Source organism: Peromyscus californicus, unplaced genomic scaffold (genome assembly GCF_007827085.1).
Source record: "Peromyscus californicus insignis strain IS unplaced genomic scaffold, ASM782708v3 Scaffold_6__1_contigs__length_162567912, whole genome shotgun sequence".
NCBI classification, from domain to species: Eukaryota; Metazoa; Chordata; class Mammalia; order Rodentia; family Cricetidae; genus Peromyscus; species Peromyscus californicus.
Window position 1 is genome coordinate 23,558,239 of NW_026294584.1, and position 20,340 is coordinate 23,578,578.

Below are 20,340 nucleotides of genomic sequence, written 5' to 3' on the forward strand. Positions count from 1 at the left end.
CCTCTTGAATCAGAATCATTAAGTGAGACTCAGGAGTCTCCATTTCCAACCTGCTTCTCAGGGGACTGTTAAACTCAGCAGGCCAGAGAGGTTTTAACAAAGGGTCAGTTGATAGTGAGGTGGCCACAGGCAGCAGCTGCTCTTTATGTGACTACATGCTGTGGGACCTGTGAATTTACTAGTTAAATCTTTTCAGAAGAAGTTTGGCCTTGGGTCTATCACAAGCCAGTGTACACAGGATCTGAGGCTGAGCAGCTTGTCTTGGTAATACCTACATTTCCATCTTATGTCTCTGACCTCCTTCCAGATTTGGGGCATCAAGCTTAAAGCTCTTTTGCAGGATCCAGACACCTGACTCTAAGGAATCTATGCTCTAAAAAGTCATTTCACCTCAAAAGTGTAGTCACCAGGTGGAAGAGAAATGCTACATGCTCAATACAGACATGTAACTAGATGTTCAGAAGATTGAGAGACTGATATATGTCTTCATGAGGAAAAATATCCTTAAGACCCCTCAAGGCTGCTGTTAGAACCAGCTCTTGGGGTCTGTGACACTGAGTTCAGAGAACACAGAATGCATTGGAAGGCATGGCTGTTACTCTAATACAAAGCAAAGTGTCCTCTACCTTAGGAGTGTTGTCTTCCACGGTGAACTACTACTACTGCACACACATACCCATTCTTTGGATCGTGAAGAAATTGGGGAGAAAAGGGTAGGAGGAAAACTGGCTTTGGAGCTGAACACCTGGGCTGGAAATCTAGTGTGGCTGTGTGGCTGAGGACAAGTCAGCCTCCTGTGGCCCCAACATTCTTGCCTAGGAAACAGAAAAACCACATCCTCACTTAACTTCTATGCAGCCTTGATGGAGTAATGAATATGAAACAGTGTGCTAAATTCAAGAGCATTTTACAAATATTTAGCTAGAAATATTCCGTATTATGTACATATTTAAATGGCTGCTACATCTATCTATAAGGCAGAGTGCTAAGAAAAACCCTAGCCTGGGAAAAAATTCAAGTATGTTAATTATCTTACATAAACCTATCATATTATTCATTGTGGAGTTTAAATATCTGCTGTGCTTTTGTGCTATGAAAAAGATGCTTCTTTAGATTATAAAATGAACAACCCGTGTTTAACATTCTTTTAAAATGTTATTCTTATTTTCAAGATTGAAAGATGTGAAAAGGTATATCAGATCTTCACTTTATTTTCAAAACACTTGTCTCACATAAATTTCTGAATGCCAGCTTTACTTACATGATTTCCTTGTTGAAATTAAAGAACAGAGGGCAAAGAGGGAGGGACAAGTTATAAATCCATAAAGAATCCAAGATGTTGAACCTAAAATCTAATAACACACTGGGCACAAAGAAGAAGGAGTCTAGCCTAGGAAGTCTACCCGTTGCCTGGCTTCACAACTGTTAGCTGTCCCCTTTTATTTTTGAAGAGAAGACTTGCTTTTAAAAAAGAAAGGAGAAAAAGAGCCAAGTTAGTTCTTTCTTCAGAGAATTAAAAGCAGACGGGCCCCTGGATAATAAGCACCAATAAAAGCTTTAGTTGACATAGCTTCAATTTACGAATCATTGGCTTTTCCTGGCAGGACCCGGAGAAGGTGGTTCAGGATGCAGCCATGCATAGCCTGGATGAAGAAGACATGAAAACCTTTAAAATTAAAGATGCTCTTAGTGCCTTCCTCTCAAAAACTTGATTTGTGGCAACCATGATAAAATTCTAGTGAAACCTAAGTCTTCTTTACCGTCTGAGGAAACCCTTGGGGTGAGGAGGCGGGTCCTTATGCCTTCTCTTAGGCCTTATGCTGACATGTACACACTGTCAGATGGATTCATGCCTAGAACACGCATGCAGAAAGATGCCTGTTTGGAATCCACATATATTTCAATTTCTCTTAATGAAGAGAAATTTATGAGAGTCAAACTTTAACCTAGCGATAAGTAACACTGTGAGGCTAAAGAGAGGTGGCTGGATCCGTGGCAGCTGACACTGCTTCTCAAAAAAATGTTAATGACAAATTAGGGCCCACAGGTGTACAAATACTCAGGGTTTAGGATATAAGACCTGGAAGCCTACCAATGAAAAGGAAAAGAGAGAACTGCTGGAGTTAGAGAGTAGGGTAGAAGCTGAGGAGCTGGCCCAGCCAGGCAAGTGTGTCAGCATGCAAACCGGAGTTCAGATCTCAAGAACCCACATCAAAGTTGGGTGGTTGTGGTGGCCCACTGGCAATCCCCCTTGTAGGAGCTGGAGGAGGAGGCACAGACAGGGACTCCCCAGCGCAGAATAGCCAACTGCTGAGGTGGCATCCAGAGAAAGACTTGGCTTCAATATGTAAGGTGGTGAGTGATGGAGAAAGACAACCAACATTAACCATGAGCCTCCATATGAACAGACGTGAACACACACACACACACACACACACACACACACACACACACACACACACACACACACACACGTAGAGAGAGATCCTATAGGACAGACTGTGGGAAGCTGCTGGGAGACTGAGATCCCTGCACTGCACAGCTGTTCCTCCCCCCCACCCCCCCCCACTTCAGTTCTTTCCTGGGCAAGGCTCTCTCTACATCTTCACTGGTACACAACACAGAACATGTTCATTCTATGATAAAATGGGGGCGATGTGGGGAACATCCTCTTTTTACTTTCTCACCTTTCCCCCCTTTCAGAACAAGCATAAATCCGCTTGTTGAGGTCCCCCTGGAACAGAGGAGCCTTTCAGCAGCCCTGTTCCCACCATCTTTGCCAGTTCCAGAGAGTTCCCCGCAGGCACTGCTTTTTTTGATCCTTTCCTTCCCAAGTGACTTAACCTCCTCACATGGCTCTCCCTGCTGATGGCTTTCAAAAATGACCTCATCCTCCAGCTCCTTCATCCAGCTGTCCACATGACATCACCCTACAACTCAGGTTCTCTGCCTGCCCCCACAGCCTGCCTTCTCTCTTCCCTTATCGTTATTAATAACCAAACAAAATAAACAATTTTCAATTTTGCCAACTTAAGTGAGTTCCTGTTATTCTCTCCTTTACCAAATCTTATCTGTTCTTTACTCTAATCTTATTAATTCTCATTATTTCTCATATAAATTACTTTAATGGGTAACACATGGCACAAAAAGTTAAAAGGCATATTGGGAACCCTCACCTCAGCCTTGTTTTTGTTTCTGCTCCTCTTATATCATCCCTCAACCTGATTCCAGCCCTGGAAGCATCAGGGCTGTGAGCTATTCCTGTATCTGTCCCTCCTGCACTTACGACGGAGAAAATGAAATGGGACAGGACTTTGAATAAAAACATCCACTATTTAAACATTGGCGTACAATGTATTTCCCTCTGCTGGCTTCTCTTCAGTTTCCCTATTGGAGAATTACCTTCATTGTTTCACGCCCATCAACCTATAAGCATATCACCTATGTTTTTTCCTACTTGTATATGTAATTTTTTTCCAGGATTCTTGGTCTGGATCTCTCTCAACGAATGAATAAGCATTCATGAACTGTTCTTGCTTTCAAGTATGATAGTGCTCCACCTTAAGAGTCCAAGACAAAAATTATTTAAAAGAACAAAGCATTTGGAGACTAGAGATGTCCAGCTGGGGCTCTATCTCTCCTGTTACTTGGCGGTTCCATTTAGATCACCTCCATTATTTTAGGGAGCTTCTACTGTATAGGTAGATATGATACATATGCTCATAGCCCTCTAATGGCCCTTTGTTTTAGCCGCCCCTCCCCATATTCCTTTCCTTCCTCCTCTCTCCATTCTTCCTCCCTCTTGATCCTCCTGTTCCAGTCCTCCCCTCCCCCATTCATCCATAACGACTTTATTTCCTTTTCCTAGGGTGATCCATCCAAATGAAGCCTCCAATTCTGGAAATGGCTTACATCTAATCAAGTTGTTGGCCCAAGGGGCCTCATAGGGACCTCCAAATTCCCCAGACTATTACCAAGGCTACTGCTTGCTCTCCACAAACTGATGATAAGCCCCTATTACTGCAAACAACACCTATACAACTCAATGAACATGGAAAAGCCGAGCCGGTGCCTGCCTGGAACCTGTCCCCCTACTGTATAGTGTTCACAGTACTAGAAGGTGCTCTGCATGCTCCCCAAGGAGAAAGGCGAACACCGTGCCCCCTACAATGGTGACCTGCATGCAGGATGTGCTGGTACAACAGTGGCACGAAGCTTGTGGGAGTAACCAAGCAACCAGTACCTGATTGGATTCAAGGCCTAGTGTATGAAATAGAGCCCATTCCCGATACTGCTCAGGTGGCCAAGAACCTGAGACTAGATAAGCCAGGGACCTAGAGGAAAACCAAAACAAAATACTACTGTACTGCTAAAGCAATATAATGACTCCTAACAATAATCTGCTCTATCCATAGATCTGTGTCTCACTCAGTCATCATGAGAGAAGCCTCCTCCTACAATAGATGGGAACTAATACAGAGACTTACAAAGACTTACAACTGGACAGTATGCAGGGAATAATAGAACTTGGAATACTCAGTTCTAAATTGGATGTCTCCATCTATTCCCTCCCCTCAAGGCTCAGGGAACCCTGCAGTAGAGGAAGCAGAAAGATTTTAAGAACCAGTGGGGACGGAGGACACCAAAGAAACTTGGCCTTCTAAACAGAGCAGGATCGATGTGCATGAGAACTCATAGATACTGTGGCAGCATGCACAGGGCCTTTACAGGTCTGGGCCCAGTGGGATCCTTACACTGAGAGGGGAACTGGACATGGGCCCACACCCCTAATCCAAAGCTAGCTCCAACTGATAGCCGCTCACAAATAGTTGGTTTTCTCCAACAAGGTCAAGCTGGGTATACAAACCACTCTTGAGGCCATGCCCCATGCCCAGGAGTGGATGGCCAACACAAACCAAACTCAGTGACGTGTTTGGAGGTTCTTTGTCCCATAATGCTGTGTCGGGACTTATTTTCCCCCTTACCAGTCTTTTGTGTTTATATTTCACTTTCTGGTTTTGCATTTTTATGGAATTTCTGTGTGTGTGAATGTGTGTGTCTCTTGGTCTTTTTATTTGGTTCTTTTTCTTCTGTTTGTTTGTTTTGTCCTACTCTGGTTTGTTCCTATTGTATCTAATTATTATTATTAATATTTAGATGCCTGTTTGTATCCTAGCGAGAGAGAGAGAAAGGGGATGTGGATTTAGGTAGGTGGAGAGGTGGAGGGTATTTGGGAGAAGTTGAGGGAGGGGAGACCATATACTGTATTAAAATATTATATTTTCAATAAAAAGAATTCTTAAATCTGTTGGTGTAATTCATTGCTCTTGAGAAATATGCCTTATTTCAATGTCAGCAGACACCAGCACACGGTCAGGAGTCAGTGTCTAAACAACAATGGTTGTCTCACAATCACAGCTGGGGTGAGAATTTTAAAAGATGGATGGAGAGACAGAGTGGTGGTTGAATATAGAGTCAATCAACTGTGAAGTGTTACCAGTCCCTAAAGTCATATTTCACAGGATGGCAACAACATAGCTCAATTACTGAACATGGTAATTTTATTTCTGAGTTATAATGAAGGGTTCTGGGGGCTTGCTTCATTTAGAGTTGCTCCAGACCACATAGCATCAGTCTATTTGGATCTGGGGACTCCTCTCAGTCACTTTCATTCATCTTGGTTTTATGATCAGGTCTGGGCTAACTGCTGAAGATGAAGCAGAACTTTACAGTTGTGATCATTTTCATTTTACGTGGAACTTCTAAAAAGCTTATGCTCAAAGGCACCAATGAGGACATTAATGGGTAGTCTGGCCCCCACCCTCTCATCTCCCTGTTAGACGTAGATTATGTTAATTCTTTAAGGATCAAGCAATCATACAGCATCTTCTAAAAGAAATCCCAGTCTACTGGAAGAAAAATACCAGTTTTCTGTTCAGTTGTTCTTTTGACAGATTAAAGGAGAGTGTGTAGACAGGACTTCAGACACACAGGGATCCAAATGTTACTGGTAGACAAAGAAAACTGCAAAACCTCCATAACTCCATTTCAGGGTCGGCGCTTCCTGCAGAAATCTCACTGGGAAGGCTTTGCTGGGAATTAGCAAATAATAATTCAATCATTTAAAAGAAGTACCATTTAAAACTGTTTATCACTCCTCTATGACAAACTAACGGAGAGGAGAGAAGAGTGGGTTTTTGTTGTTGTTGTTTGTTTTTAAATAGCAATTGTGCTGTAGATCTTTCTGGAATAGTGACTCTCAGTAGTCATTTGTAAACCCAGCTGGACTTGGGAGTGACAACCTACATACATTAAACCATTATTTCTACTGTCACTGCAAGTTCTGTGAGGAATGTATTCAGAGAAAATTCTTTTTGACTTGAATAAAAGCAGCTTATAGTTCTGTAAAGCTATTGGTGTTGAGGGCATAGTAGATTTACTGTTTCTGTTTGAAATTAAATAAAACCCACATTCTATTTCATCTATCAAATTAAATCATCATTAAAAAAATAAAAGTTAAATAGTAGGTGATAGACCCCTAACACATAACAGTTTCAAAATAAAAATGCTAAGTTAACATATTCGGATGCAACTGTCTTCATTTATACTGAATGCTAGAAGATGGTAAAAATTGTAACTAATTCATCATGGAAAATGAAAGGACAAGCTGACATCTGAGCTAGTAACCAAGAGGGCGATGTGGTGGGATGTATAGCTATGACGGACGTGGAGACGAACTAGGCAGGCCAAAGACGGTAACCAGAAAATCACACTGCTGGAACACAGTGATTTTCCAGTGATCTGTAATCTAAGATGACACCTCCTTCAGGAGCGTCCAAGAGAGACACAGGCCAATGGAACAGACTGTGGTTGGGGGTAGCTGTCATGAGCACCAGACATCCCCGATCCTGTAGCCAAAAGCACAATGTGATGGAAACACAGAAATAATGAATTCCTCCCAAACCTTCCAGCTGCTGATGGGCTGAGAGATGACCTTTTTATGAAGTGGGATCAATAAATGACACATTTTTACCTAAGATCTGATTTTTCCAACTGGGTACAGTCTGTAGGTTTGCATATTGTCATCTATGAAACTCTAGGCTTGAGATGTTACCTAATACACAGAAGTCTTAGGAAGAAAAGCCAGATGATTTGGTGAAATGAAAACTATCTTCACAGACAAGCACACACTTAATTCACTTTTGTCCAGAGTTTACTCTGAAACTTGAGAGTTAAGCAAGCTTTTCCCTCAATTAGACAAATATTCTATGTGCAGATGCCATTCTTCTCCATAAGGAAGCTGGCCTTTACCTTAAAAAAATCTATTTAAATATTTAATATGTTGGCTCTTTGAGTTTTATAAAATATACTTATTTTTCAATCCCTACCAAAATGTTCTTATAGAACTTAGATAATGGAATTTTTGTGAGTTGCTATGTATAGACACTTTCCAGATTGCTCCAGTAAATGACTCCTTGGTTGTATATTATCGTTTCATTTTTACTCAATAGTAGAGATAATCTTCATTCAGTAAAGCAAATATCAGAAACATGTTGCATTTGCTTATTACACAATTGGGGTTATAAGATGTGCAGTCTCCTCCTTCTGTCTTCAAGGAAACTTAAACCTATGCATTTACCAACCCACTCATTTGATAAATACCCAGTGGATGCAACAGGCCATGCCGTGTACAATGGGAACACCATAAAGTCAACAAAGGCTCCTTAGGGTACTGTGGCTTTAAATGATGTATTAGAATTCCATAGGCACAAGAGAAGAATGGGGGGGTGGTCTCTGGGGGGCAAAGAAAGGGCTGTATCAGGCAGGGTACTCAAGACTTTGGGGAAGCCTTCAAGCAAGGCTTCATATTTCATGTACACCTATCATGTGCAGGTAAGCAAGGCTGGGGCAGGAGCGTTGTTCCAGAGGAAAGCTGGGAAAGGGGTGTTAAGTTAGCGCATACTGTAGAGTCTGGACTTGCAAGAAGGCTGAGTGGGAGGCAGAGGAAATTTTTACGCAGTAACATGACACATTCAGCTTTATGGTGCAGCATCAGGACTATCGTTTCTGTTGAGGGTGGGAGTCCATTGCAGATCTCCATGCTGAGGAGGACTCAGCTCAAGCAACGTCAGCGAGGCTGTGAGGAGGGAACCGAGTCGACAGATCCTTTGGCTGTAGAATAATTAGGGGCTGGAGACCTCCTGCATGTGGCAAGTGACTAATCGCTGCCAGCCGCTGAAAATGAACCTCCCGCCCGGGAAACAGAACAGGATGTGACGGAAATGTACTTAAACGGCCTTGTTATTTTGGGGATGTGTGTAAATATGTTTACTCCATTTGTACAAAAATATCCTAAAACTTTTAGAGATGTAAATACACCGTGAACATTTGTTTGCTTAAATTTAAATTCCTCTTGCCAAGAAATCTAACTCAAAGCAGAAATAATATAAAAGTTGTGAAGGTATATCAAGGAAGAAAGGCATAGACACTATTGTTCAAGTTCTTAGCCTGTCCATTTATAAATGCAGAATTATACACAACTGCCACTTTTTCCACAAAGACTTCATTCACTTGAAAGTAGATTATAGCAAAGACGAATAAACAGTCCCCAGAACACAAAGATGGGTTGCGGTTCACACTACAGCAAAGGACAATTTTTACATGAAATGGACCAAGAACACCAGCAGCTCGAGGCAGTGAGGGGACAGGCAGGAAGAGAACTTTGGGGTAGGCACTTCAAGAATCCCTTGTACCTTATGTTGGAAGAAGGCGCAGGGGTGATATGCCATACCTAGAAACTCTTATCTGACAAGTTCGTCAGACAGCCTATAATAAGAAGCAGTGATCTTCTAGTACATGCTGAGGGGACAAGCCAAGGCTGTGGCCCCTTCTAGCCAGACCCCTTCCTACATAGGAGGTTTATTTAACATGCTTCACTGGATGTCAACATTTTCTCTTGGAGAGGCAGTTATAAACACAGTGACTATCAAAATAGTTATTGTGTACAAAGCATTTCCACTGCAGTGTACTAAGTGCCTTCTGTAAATCACTCCCTGGGATCCTGTCATCCTGTGTGGGGAGCCACAGGCTGCAAGGGGGTGCTTAGCATGGCTAGTGAGCTCAGTATTTTGCTCAGCATTCTGTCCTGAGGGAATGAGCCTTCTGGCTTGTGGCTAAGGACCCATGGTACCCCTGGACTTCTATTTGTTATTATGTTCTATAAATGAAGATACTAAACACTGTTTGGGACCATAGTCGGGTTCTTAACCCCAGAAGCCTAGGCATTTCTATGTCTATAAAATGGGGTGACATCTGGATTACTTCCAAAGTGAAGGGAACACCCATGGAAACATGAAGCATCATGAGAGGGATGCTGTGCAAGTCGGACAGAGTGTGGTCAGGGTGCCTAGGTTCTGAGGTGAGCCGGGTAGCCTTAACTAGGTTCCTTCCTATGTGCTTGTTTCCTCATTTGTGAAATGTTGATAATATCTATATCCTTTTGATTTGTTTATTAGCAGGATTAAGTACGTTTATATGAGCAAATAGCTTGAAATAGTGCCAAGCACAAAGATCGCACTGTATGTTTGCTAAATAAAAAGCTAAGCCCAGTGTATTGTCTCTATCATATGATGACAAAGACTGGCATTTTTCAGCCAAAGAACTAAGTAATATGAATGACCACCGTTTCCCAGTTTACATTCCCACACAATCTACATCTCTAGGCAGACCTATCCAACAAGACATTCATTCTGTTTTCTTTCCACCACATTTCTCACGGCACTATCCTTGTCTCCCTTCCCTGAAATCATGTTACATAGTAGGCAATTTCATGAAGATTGGGTGAAATGAAAGAATGAGGTTTGGAGCTGCCCTTCTGCTTCCGCCATCCAGGGCAGAGTTTCTTTCCTGGAATGTTGTAGAAGACATATGGTGTTGCTGTGTCTGCACTTGGAGAAAAACTTCTTAGTAATTTCAGTGATTGAGGCATGATTTCTTTCTTTTTATTTATTTATTTATTTATTTATTTATTTATTTATTTTTTAAGTTTTCAAGACAGGGTTTCTCTGTGTAACAGTCCTAGCTGTCCTGAAACTCGTAGACCAGACTGGCCTCAAACTCACAGAGATCTGCCTGCCTCTGTGATCCCAAGTGCTGGGATCAAAGGTGTGCACTACCTTCACCTGGCGAGACATAATCTCTAAGCATCGGCTTAGAGGAGATAAGCATACAGTATATGTGGGCACGTTTAATTAAAACTTTAATTGCATATTTTTGTGTTTTTCCTTCTTTTGTTCTTGAGCTGTTTTTATTTCCCACACAGTTTCAGCTTTCTCTGCATGCTTCAGTGTCCTTAAGGTCCCCAACACAGAAATGGACCTGTGTCATCGATTTTGGTTATATGTAGACTATAAAAGAAAAAAATGAATCACACAGCATCAGAAAGGTAAACATGTTTTCTCTCGTTTTTAGATCCTACATTTTGTATAGATACAAACAACTGTGGATGTACATGATGTGTCACAAAAGTAGCAGGGAAATTGTACAGGGTTCCAAAGGGGACCAATGGGAGGTGAGAGGGGGAGGGAAGGGGAGGAGCTTGGGGCAGAGATACTCAAAGCACACTGTATATTAAAATGCCCTTATAAAATTCAGTGCCATAGACAATGAATACATGTCAGTTAAAATATTACTCAAAAAAAAAAAAAATGAAAAGAAAAACAATGGAGTAGGGTCTGAACTAGGAGTTGGATGCTACTTAGCAGCATCTCCCTGGTCCTACCTATTCTCCTGCTCTAATGTTTTCCTCAAACACAGAACAGCCATTGATGGAATTAGGAACTTAGGGGTAAAGGCTGCACTGCTATAAAGCATCACATGTAACACCTCTGCATTTGTACAAACTATTGTTTTAAGGACACTTAAATATTGTACAAGAGACAACGGAAAGCAAGCCAACTTCCTAATGCCAAACTTCTGACCATGAATGGCACAGGAGGCCCCCCAAGGAAGCTGAAACTAGCACTTCCGTATGAGTCAGCAATGGTATCTGCCCAAAGGAATAACGCTCAAAGAGACCTGGGTAAGACGCGAAAATGTATGTGTCTTTACCACAATTAAAAAGCTAACATAACCAAGTTCTTAGTCTTGGCATGCACTCAGCATGGCTGTAAAACATCTGCCAAGAGCTCTAAAGGAGCAGGGGGTGAGTGTCACTGGCTTTGCAGGCCTTCAGTCTGTGTTGTGGTTACTCCACTCTGCCATGGTATTGGAAATCAGCTGTGGACAATGAGGACTACATGGAGCACAGGTATGTATCAACAATAACCGCCCCCCCTCCCTGCTCCACCGCCTCCCAGTGTTACCTTAACAATAAGTGGCTGGGCTGTGGTTACAAGTTGCTGACCCTTGGAAAAAAATCAATATCTGTATGTGATGAGTACACCAAAGACTCTGATGATCAAGAATTAGGAGTGAGATATTCTGATTTTTCTAGCATCCAAGATTAAACAGAGGCAATTGGACACAGCAGGATGAGAACGTCCTTGAGGTCAAGGCGGATACACTACAGAAGTTAAGTGCCCACCCCTCCCAGTGGCTACACTTCTGCACAGATGGGATTACAGAGTTTAGAGCTTAATGAACTCGAGAAAAATGATGTTACAGAGGGAGGAAGCCTGGTGATTGCATCTAGTGGACGCAAAATCAGACGTGGACCGAAGTGTCCCCAGATGGTGCAGGCAGTGCTGGGAGAGGAGTGGAGCTTGACTCGGGGCCGGGGCTCCGTCTTGCTCCCCAGTTTTAGTCAGAAGCAGTGGCAGTGGAGCAGCCTCCAGCTCTGCCAGAGTTATCTCTTCTCGGGTGTTAGTCTAAATAGTCTTAGCGGAGCCCTCAAGCAGATATTTGGTATTTACCAAGTTCAGTGGGAGGAAAAAAAAAATTAATAAAAGACACACCAAGGCCCAAAGGCCTCATCTCATGAACGTCAGAGCTGGGAGCAAGGCTATAATTATTAGTTCCCTTCCAAGTTGTGCCATGTGAAAATGCAGGCTCTTCCTGTGGCATTTTGGCAGCAAGATTCAAAATGCTTGGGGCCCACAACTAACAAGTGAACTAGTTAAATGTCCAAAGCAAAACAAACACAGGCGCATACCGAAAAGCAACCAATGAACAGGAAGAACTATGAAACAGATACATTTAAACGAGTATTAACTTTATAAAGGGAATTTTCACCTCACCTCATAAAAGGGCTCAACCCACATACAGAACTCTAGAATGAGCAGAGCTGGGAGAGACAATGGAGCCAGCCCCTTTCTCTTTTTATACCGGAACTAAGGTATAATATATAAGGTAGAAAGCCCAGGAGGGTTAAAGTTCTGTTAGATACTGAACATTGGCCTACTGTACAGACCAAACAAAATATTACCTATTCACTCAAGCTAGCTTGTTGGTGGGTCCCAGACCTAGTCAGGCACTGAATTGAAGCAGGAACCGATTTAATCCAGAGCAGAAATGCAAGGTGAAAACTGAAGGTCTCTATCACAGGGCGCGGGGGAGAAGGAGCGGTGACAATCCTGTAATACTAAGAGGCTTCAACTCCCCTAGGACAAGCCCTCAATTGCTAAAGGAGCCTGACCTTTGACAAGAACCAATGATTTCAGCAGTAATTAATAAAACTGTCAAATTAATTAACCCAAGTCTTTGTTCACAGGGGAAAAACACCATCTATTATCAATATTGCTATTTATTAATCGTTGACCAATCTCTTAGACGCAAACCTTCACCACTAGGACACAAGGTCACCACTGACTGATGCTCTAGTAAGGTTCTACCTAGTTAAACTGCCAATGTTTGTTAATAAGCCTTACTGTAATAAGTCCTTTGATAATATGACTAGTGGATTAACTGGGCTCTACAACCTCGTGGTATTTCTAGCAGAGACAGACAGGCCTATGAATCCCAGTGTCCATCACTTATAGTTCCTAAAATGCCTTTTAGATATCCGTTTGAATTACTGTGATGAAACTCTAGAAAATGTTGCAGGATTTCATTAAACTATTTAGTATATGGCTCTGGTTAAAACACTGGTTCCCGTACCCTTGTCTATAAAGGCTGAGTCCTACAAATGCTATGTATACATTTCTATACTATCTCTTTAGAGGGTTCAGAACTATTTCCTTACACCCAACACAGCTTTTATTCCATTTAGAATAATTACCCTCCATCCCATTTCTGACTTTCAAGAAAAACAAGACACTTAATTGACCACAGGAGCTCTCAAGGGCACAGGCTTCAGAGGCTCTACTGGGGCTTGCAGCTTCAGCTGATGTCATCTGCTAGAGAAGCTGACTTCTATTTTTAAATTATACCCTTTTATTCTGCCTTCAAAGGGCACATATATTACACATTAACTTTGCTCATAAAATACCTCGTGGTACCAGGGTGAATCATGCTGTCAGAAGGAGCCTCCAACTACACACAGACAATCAGCCCCACCCATGCAAATCCACCCATCAGCTCCTACACTTCAGCCTGAGAGAGGCTCCATGTGGCCTCACTCTCCAGGTATCTCCTTCTTCCCAGTCATTTTGACAAGGAGCAGATGACTAGCAGGGTTCTTCCAGAAGGCTAGGATCAAGATTTCCTCTCTTTAGCTCCCCACACAAACACTTAAGACTCCCAATGTTGATGCACAGAGCTGTCTGTAGCCTCTGTGCTTCAAAGGGTGCCAGATCATTTGCTCGGCTTAATTTTAAATTTTCATTCATCATGTCTGTCTTGCGCAAAATGGCTCCACTGTTTGAAAAGTTTCCTGACATTTGGGAAATGCTGAAAGAAAGAAAAAGTCTTGGTTGGAGGTGAAAATTCACTTCCAATTTGGCATTTATTTATGTTTATTCTGCTTATTTCTAAAAATAATAAACAGCTTTGTAATTAAAGACTCTATGGAGTCTGCCAGAGGTCAGAACAGTGTGTTTCTCTCTGGTCTATATCCCTCTGTGACCGAGTCATGCCATGTTTCATCTGCTTTGCACTTCTGCACTCCCTGTTCTGTCAGGAAATCTGACTGAGCTGCTGGGACACAAATTTTGCTCCTCCCATCTCCTTCTCAACACTCGTCACTGCCCCCTAATAGATGTCCCTTCTTTGCTAGTCCTGCTCCCCCTCCTGCCCCACTGCTTAGGCACCTCTGTCTCTACAGCTCACCTCACTTGGGCCTGTTTCTAGATGCCATGTTGCATCCACCTTGGGCCTTTGTCCAAGTTGACTCCTCGGCTAGAAACTCTGCTCTGTTCTTCCCCACTCCCTCCGTCTAGGTCCTTCCTATTTGTCCTGGTTTTTTTGTTTTAACTGTTGCTGTGACAATACACTCTGACAAAACCAACCTAACGGGGTAAGGGTTTGTTTTAGCTTATTGTTCAGGGCACAGTCTATCATAGCAGAAAATCCAGGAGGAGTTTGAAACAGCTGGATATATCACCTTCACAGTCAGAAGAGAACAATGGATTCATGTATGTACTCAACTCTCATTTTCTCCAGGACTCAACCCATGAAATGGTACTGTCTACAGTTAAAATGGGTCTTCCCACATCAATTAATGTAATTAGGATAATCCCTCACAGGCATGTCCAGAGACCGAGCTCCCAGGCAATTCTAGATGTCAAGTCGACAGCATGAACCATTATACTGTTCATTCTGTCCTCTGTTGTGGGTGGGGGGTGCTACTTCATCTGGGATTCCCAGGCTAGTTTTGTTTTGTTTTTTTGAGCATCATTCCATCTGAGACAACCATGCAACACATTGCATTGCATTTACTTGTTTTATGCCTGACGGATTGCATGAGACAGGGCTTAGTGCTATGCTATATTCCTCTGTGCTGCTGGCATGTCACTGGGCTTCAGTATCATTTGCTGAATGAGCAAATAAATCAACGAATGCATTCTAAAAATTCCAAATAGGGGGCCATAACCATGAGGTAAAGATGACAACTTTTTCTCCTCCAGAATATGTGAATTCAACCGAACTTCAAGTCCAGGCTTTATCAGCTGAAATGTGGAGAGGAGATAGCACCGAGGAGCTAGGACCTGGAGGACACACTTTGAGCACATCTGGGACCCTGTCCCCAAGGACTTAGGTACCTGAGAGATAAACAGAGACTCTGTTTAAGGTGGAATCCCACTGGGACCAAGAATCTAAAGCTTAAGTAGAGTTAATTTGCAAACCCTGTACAGAATAGAAAACTTTATACTTTAGAGTGTCCCCCAAAGACGGCAGCAAGCCACACGTCGGTCCTGCTACTTCTTACCTGAACCATCACATCTATCAATTTCCAAAGCACTGGAGGTCACTGACATGCAGTGGGAATGCTGAGTGAGCACCTGGGACTATGCCTGGAATACTGCCACGTGACATATAAGTGATATCCAGGGCCAGGCAATGGCCCTGGAGTTAGGCTCTGGAGAGAACTAATGTAGTCCCCTGTCCTCATGGAGGTCCAGTCTAATTAAATACACTCTTGAAGATAGTCTTTCTCAAAAAATATTCTTTTCCCCAAGTCCAAGTCCACCGCATCCAGCTATTAAATTGAATCCAGCACACACAGGATTAGGGAGAAAGGCACAGTTTCAGCAACTACTGCGCAGCAAAGGATTAAGAAAAAACCAAACCACCCATACTTTCCAGAATCAAGAGATTGATGACATTAAGCGATGGGAAACGTTCAAACCAAATGACGAAGGATTTGGTTTTTGTTTCGCCCTTCTACAGCTAGCAACCACTCCCTACCAAACAAACCAAATAAACACAAATCCACATAAACGTCTTCTGCCGTCCAGAGGAACTGTTTACTTGTATTATCTGGCACACTGGAGGCACCCAGCAACTGTGTCCTGAATGAACAGCTCCCAGGCAAGGGAGCACTATGAAAGTGCCTTGGCTGCGTTCAGGTATATTAACTTTCTTTTCTTTGTCTCCTGGTGGGGAAACCACATATTTTCAAGGACTCAGCCTTCTAGTTCCTTGTCTGAACCTTAGGTTAGTTACCTGCCATGGGTATCATTTTCATCCACAAAAGACAAAGTGTGTGTTGATTACAGCAAGCTTTACGGGGACAATAAATAAAGTGTCACCACTGGGCCCTGGAGACAGCTTTGTTTTTCTCTCATTCTTCCTTTTCTATAACACCCATCCACCCCATTCTCCTCAACCCCCAAATAAAATATTAATGACAAAAGAAATGACTGGCCTAATTACAAAGTCAGAAAACTTGCAAACCAGCCTGGGCTCATCAGCATCTAGTTGCCAAACCATAAACATTGCATTTCTTTACTACCACGAAGCCCGATTTTCCTCTTTCAGACGAGTTCCACTCCATCGACATCATCTGTGGAAAACTTTGTAGTCCCACCTTTGTCTGGGCACAGTGGCCTGCCTTCCTGAGAAGGCAGATGCTGACATGCAAAAGACCAGAAAGAGAGGGAGTCTGAATTACAAAACCAAGAGAAAATTTCACTTTGAGAGGAATTTATGTTGCTCTGATATCTAGGTCAAGAAACGGTGACCACTATCTTGAGCACGAGAAGCTCTTTCCATCCCTCTGTTCCCACACTTCTTAACCTCCTGCATACCAGCCAAGGTTCCAGACTCATCATTCCAAAGTGACATCCCTCAAAAGGAATCTAAGCCTTTTAAGCAATATTTCTAATTACAAATGGATCAGTTGAAATGACTAAGAAAGTTGACACAATATTATGTCAAGCCTAAGATTTGGCTGATTTTTTTTTCTTTCACACCCTAAAACACACCCAGTTGCCCAAACAAAGAACTACCAACACTGTACACAACAAAATCATTCCACATGTTCATTAAATACTCAGTGTATGACTGCCACCCAGTGGTAGGATGTATTCCTGTGTGACAAAAGGCTCCAAATGGCTACACTAACACAATGTGGTTTTTTAAAAAAAGGAACTGAAGACTGTTTCTCAGTTGCTTACCAATTCTCCCAGGGAAATTTAAGAGAATATTCATCTCTTCAGCTCTTACTTTTCTCAGAGAAATTTCTGAAGAGGTCGACAGCAGGTAAGGTCAATGCCATTCTAGCTAATCATACAACTAGATCCCAGTGTCTCTGGAGACATCACAAAAGGATTGTTATTATTTTACTAATTTTAACTGAATTAGCAATTAAAAGGACTTGCCAAACAGTCTGTTCTCACCTTCTAGATTTGTGTGATCTACCCTGGATTTTTAGTTATGCATGAAGAGGCATTTGCAAGTGACAACCTTATAAAAAGTGCACATTATATGAAAATCTGACTTCAATTAAAACCAGCTACTAAATCCCAGCAATTTCCAGCTGTCTCTTCTCTTCTCCTTAGAGAATTATATATCACATTAATTGGTATTCTGTCACATTAAAAAACTGTCAGCAATGATTAATTGCATCCTTGGTGTGTTTGAGTTATGTCTTCCTTACCAGGGGGATTCAAATCACACTTGGTTGCCTTCTAGCAGGTGCCCCCTTTTGACAACCCTCAGAAACTTCCTACCTTCCTGAACTTCTCCATTTGCTTGTAGAGGTCTGGATCAAGTTCCTGAGACACGTCCTTCATCCATAATAACGCCCCTCTATATTCTGTCCGGCACTGCTCCATGCGGTTCACTGTCAACCAGGTATCCGAGATGGCCCGATGTCTAAAAGTCTCCACTTCTTGGTGAAATCGACACAAAGGGTTTCGCAAAGCCAACCTGTACAAGAGGACAAAGCTACAATCAAGAAACAAAGGAAAACAGCAGTTTCAATCCCTGACATGTTCTGCATGTCTCGAACACTGTCTAGAACACAGAGGCTTCATCAAGACGTGGCAGATATTAATTAAAATGTATGTGAACTTGGGAATCATCCAGAGATTGCCCACATTCTGATCCTTTAGTTTTTAATGAACTGGGCTGCTGGCAAGCCCTCCATTTGTGTTACAGGGTGGCCCCAGGCCTGTACAGTGTTTGTTTGAAGTTGAAACCAATCTTAGGTCAATGAAGGGCAGTCAAGGCATGACCATTCCTATTTCTATTCCCGGGTTACTCCCTGCCTCTTCTCTTCCTGAAGTTTGGGTCCTATGAGGAGGAATGGGGCAGGCATAATCAAGGTGTCCTGGATGTGGCCATGTTGATCTCCTCAAAGGCCAGAGCACCTGCAGTTTGCTCTAACAGAAACAGAGCTGACTCATGGACCGAAGCATTTTTAAATGATTTGGGAGAGAAGAAGGGCACAGTTACTAAGGGTCAACTGTCTGTCAGTATAATCTGATAGGCTATATGATTCAATCCTCATAAAAATAAAATACCAAACTAGGAGAGATAGTAGGATCCAGGTTTAATCCCAGCAGGAGACAGGAGGTTCAGAAATTCAAGATTAATCTCGGCAGACCTGGGCTACCTGAGGTCCTGGTTTAAAAGAAAGAGAGATAGAAAGAAAGGAGTGGGACAGAGAGAAGGAAAGAAGGGAGGGAGGGAGGATGGGAGGGAGGGAGGGAGGGAGGGAGGTGCAAAGCTTCAGCTCAGTAGTGCACAATTGCCCCGCACGAGCAAAGGCCTGGGTTCCATCTCAAACATTGCCAGTAAACAAACAAACGTCACACCAGAAATGAATGTACACTGTCCAAGTGTAAAATTAGTATAACAGTAGCCACCAGCCATAACAAACTGTTATTTATTCATTAAAAAGGAAGGCATCTCCTAACTTTAGGTAAAATATTTATTTGGGGTACAAAATACTGCTTCTTCCGTATTCGAAACCAAAGAACCAGTGTCAGATGAATTACACTTTGAAAACATAGTCTTTCTTTTGTTAAAGCTTATTTTTCTTTTTAATGTATCCATGTGTGTGTCTGTGTGTGTGAGTGCAGGTGTCTGTTCTTGGTGGCTGGTCGTGAACTCCCTGAAGCTGGAGTTGCAGGTGGTTGTGAGGCAGCTGATGTGGTGCTGAGAATCAAACTCGGGGCTTCGGCAGGAATGACAGACACACACTCAGGCACTAAGCCCTCTCTCCAGCCACAAAACACATTCTTTATGAAGTTTCGGGTATAGGTGCAAACGCTAAACATAAGATGACCATTTAAGATCCCATTCGTGTACCAGGTTACTCAGCCAAAGAATGATGGTGTTAGTGAGCTGAAGTCGGCTCCTGGCATTTCATCCGATGCCTCACCCATGTGCAGAACTCTAAAATTATAAATGCCACAATAAACCTTAAGAAAAAATCTCTTTTGCCATTTTTTCCATGTTTCCTTTTGTCTGTGATGTATTGTTTTAAGTGTTAAATACATCTGTGACAGTAGCTTGCCCACATGACCCTACCTAGATGTCTGGAGAGATGGCTCAGAGGCTATGAGCACTGGCTGCTTTTCCAGAGATCCTGAGTTCAATTTTCAGCAACCACATGGTGGCTCACAACCGTCTATACTGAGATCTGGTGTCCTTTCCTGGCCTGCAGGCATACATGCAGGCAGAACACTATATACAGAATAAATAGATACATCTATATAAAAAAAAAAAGAAGTCTTCTCAAAAAGTCACATCTCTGTGCCATGAAGTAAGTTTGTTTTATACTGGTGGTTTAAATTTAATACTTGCCTTTCATCCAACAGAATGTGTAGCAGAAGCAATGCCTAACAGATAAGTCACTAGCATGAAGGTTTGTAACACAGAAGACTTCTATTTAAAGACATAAACCACCCTCAGATGGCTCCCTGAGGCTGCTGCTCAATTCCTGACTCCTTTTCTCTTCCTTTAGACTGCACATACTTTCCTCCATTTGCTGAAAATGAATATTGAGAATAGAATGCTCTTGATCCCTTGGAATGTTGGAAGTTATCCAGATATCTTTAAAGTTACAATAACATGATGTTTGAAAATAAAAAGGCATACAAAACAACCTTATCTACCCTCATTCCTGCCATCACTGCATAAGACCGTGATACGCAACCTGTGGGTCTCGACCTCCTGGGAGGTAACATATCAGATATCCTGCATATCAGATATTTATGTTATGATTTAAAACAGTAGCAAATTACAGTTATGAAGTAGCAATGAAAATAATTTTATGCTTGGGGTGTCATCACAACATGAGGAACTAACTGTATGAAAGGTTGAGCGCCACTGTCATAAGCTAATTCATGTAAATCAGAATGGTGACAATCCATTCACTGGAGTGTAAGAAAATGAGTTTAGACCAAGAAAAAAATATCATTTTTACTAAATGAAAATATCATCCTCCAATGCAAGACTGGACCACCACTTCATTTATGAAAATCTACCCAGTAGAAATAATTAAAGAACCAA

General features: G+C 42.3%; 1 protein-coding gene across 6 annotated transcripts in view; it reads right to left on the bottom strand.

Moving 5' to 3' along the window:
- Ica1 (islet cell autoantigen 1) overlaps positions 1 to 20,340 on the bottom strand; it is a 147,778-nt gene that overhangs the window by 86,890 nt on the left and 40,548 nt on the right. For all 6 annotated transcript variants that reach the window (XM_052721877.1, XM_052721876.1, XM_052721875.1 and 3 more), the window contains exon 6: positions 17,550 to 17,748. In XM_052721877.1, the coding sequence (XP_052577837.1) occupies positions 17,550 to 17,748 (199 nt within the window). The remainder of the gene's footprint in view (positions 1 to 17,549; positions 17,749 to 20,340) is intronic.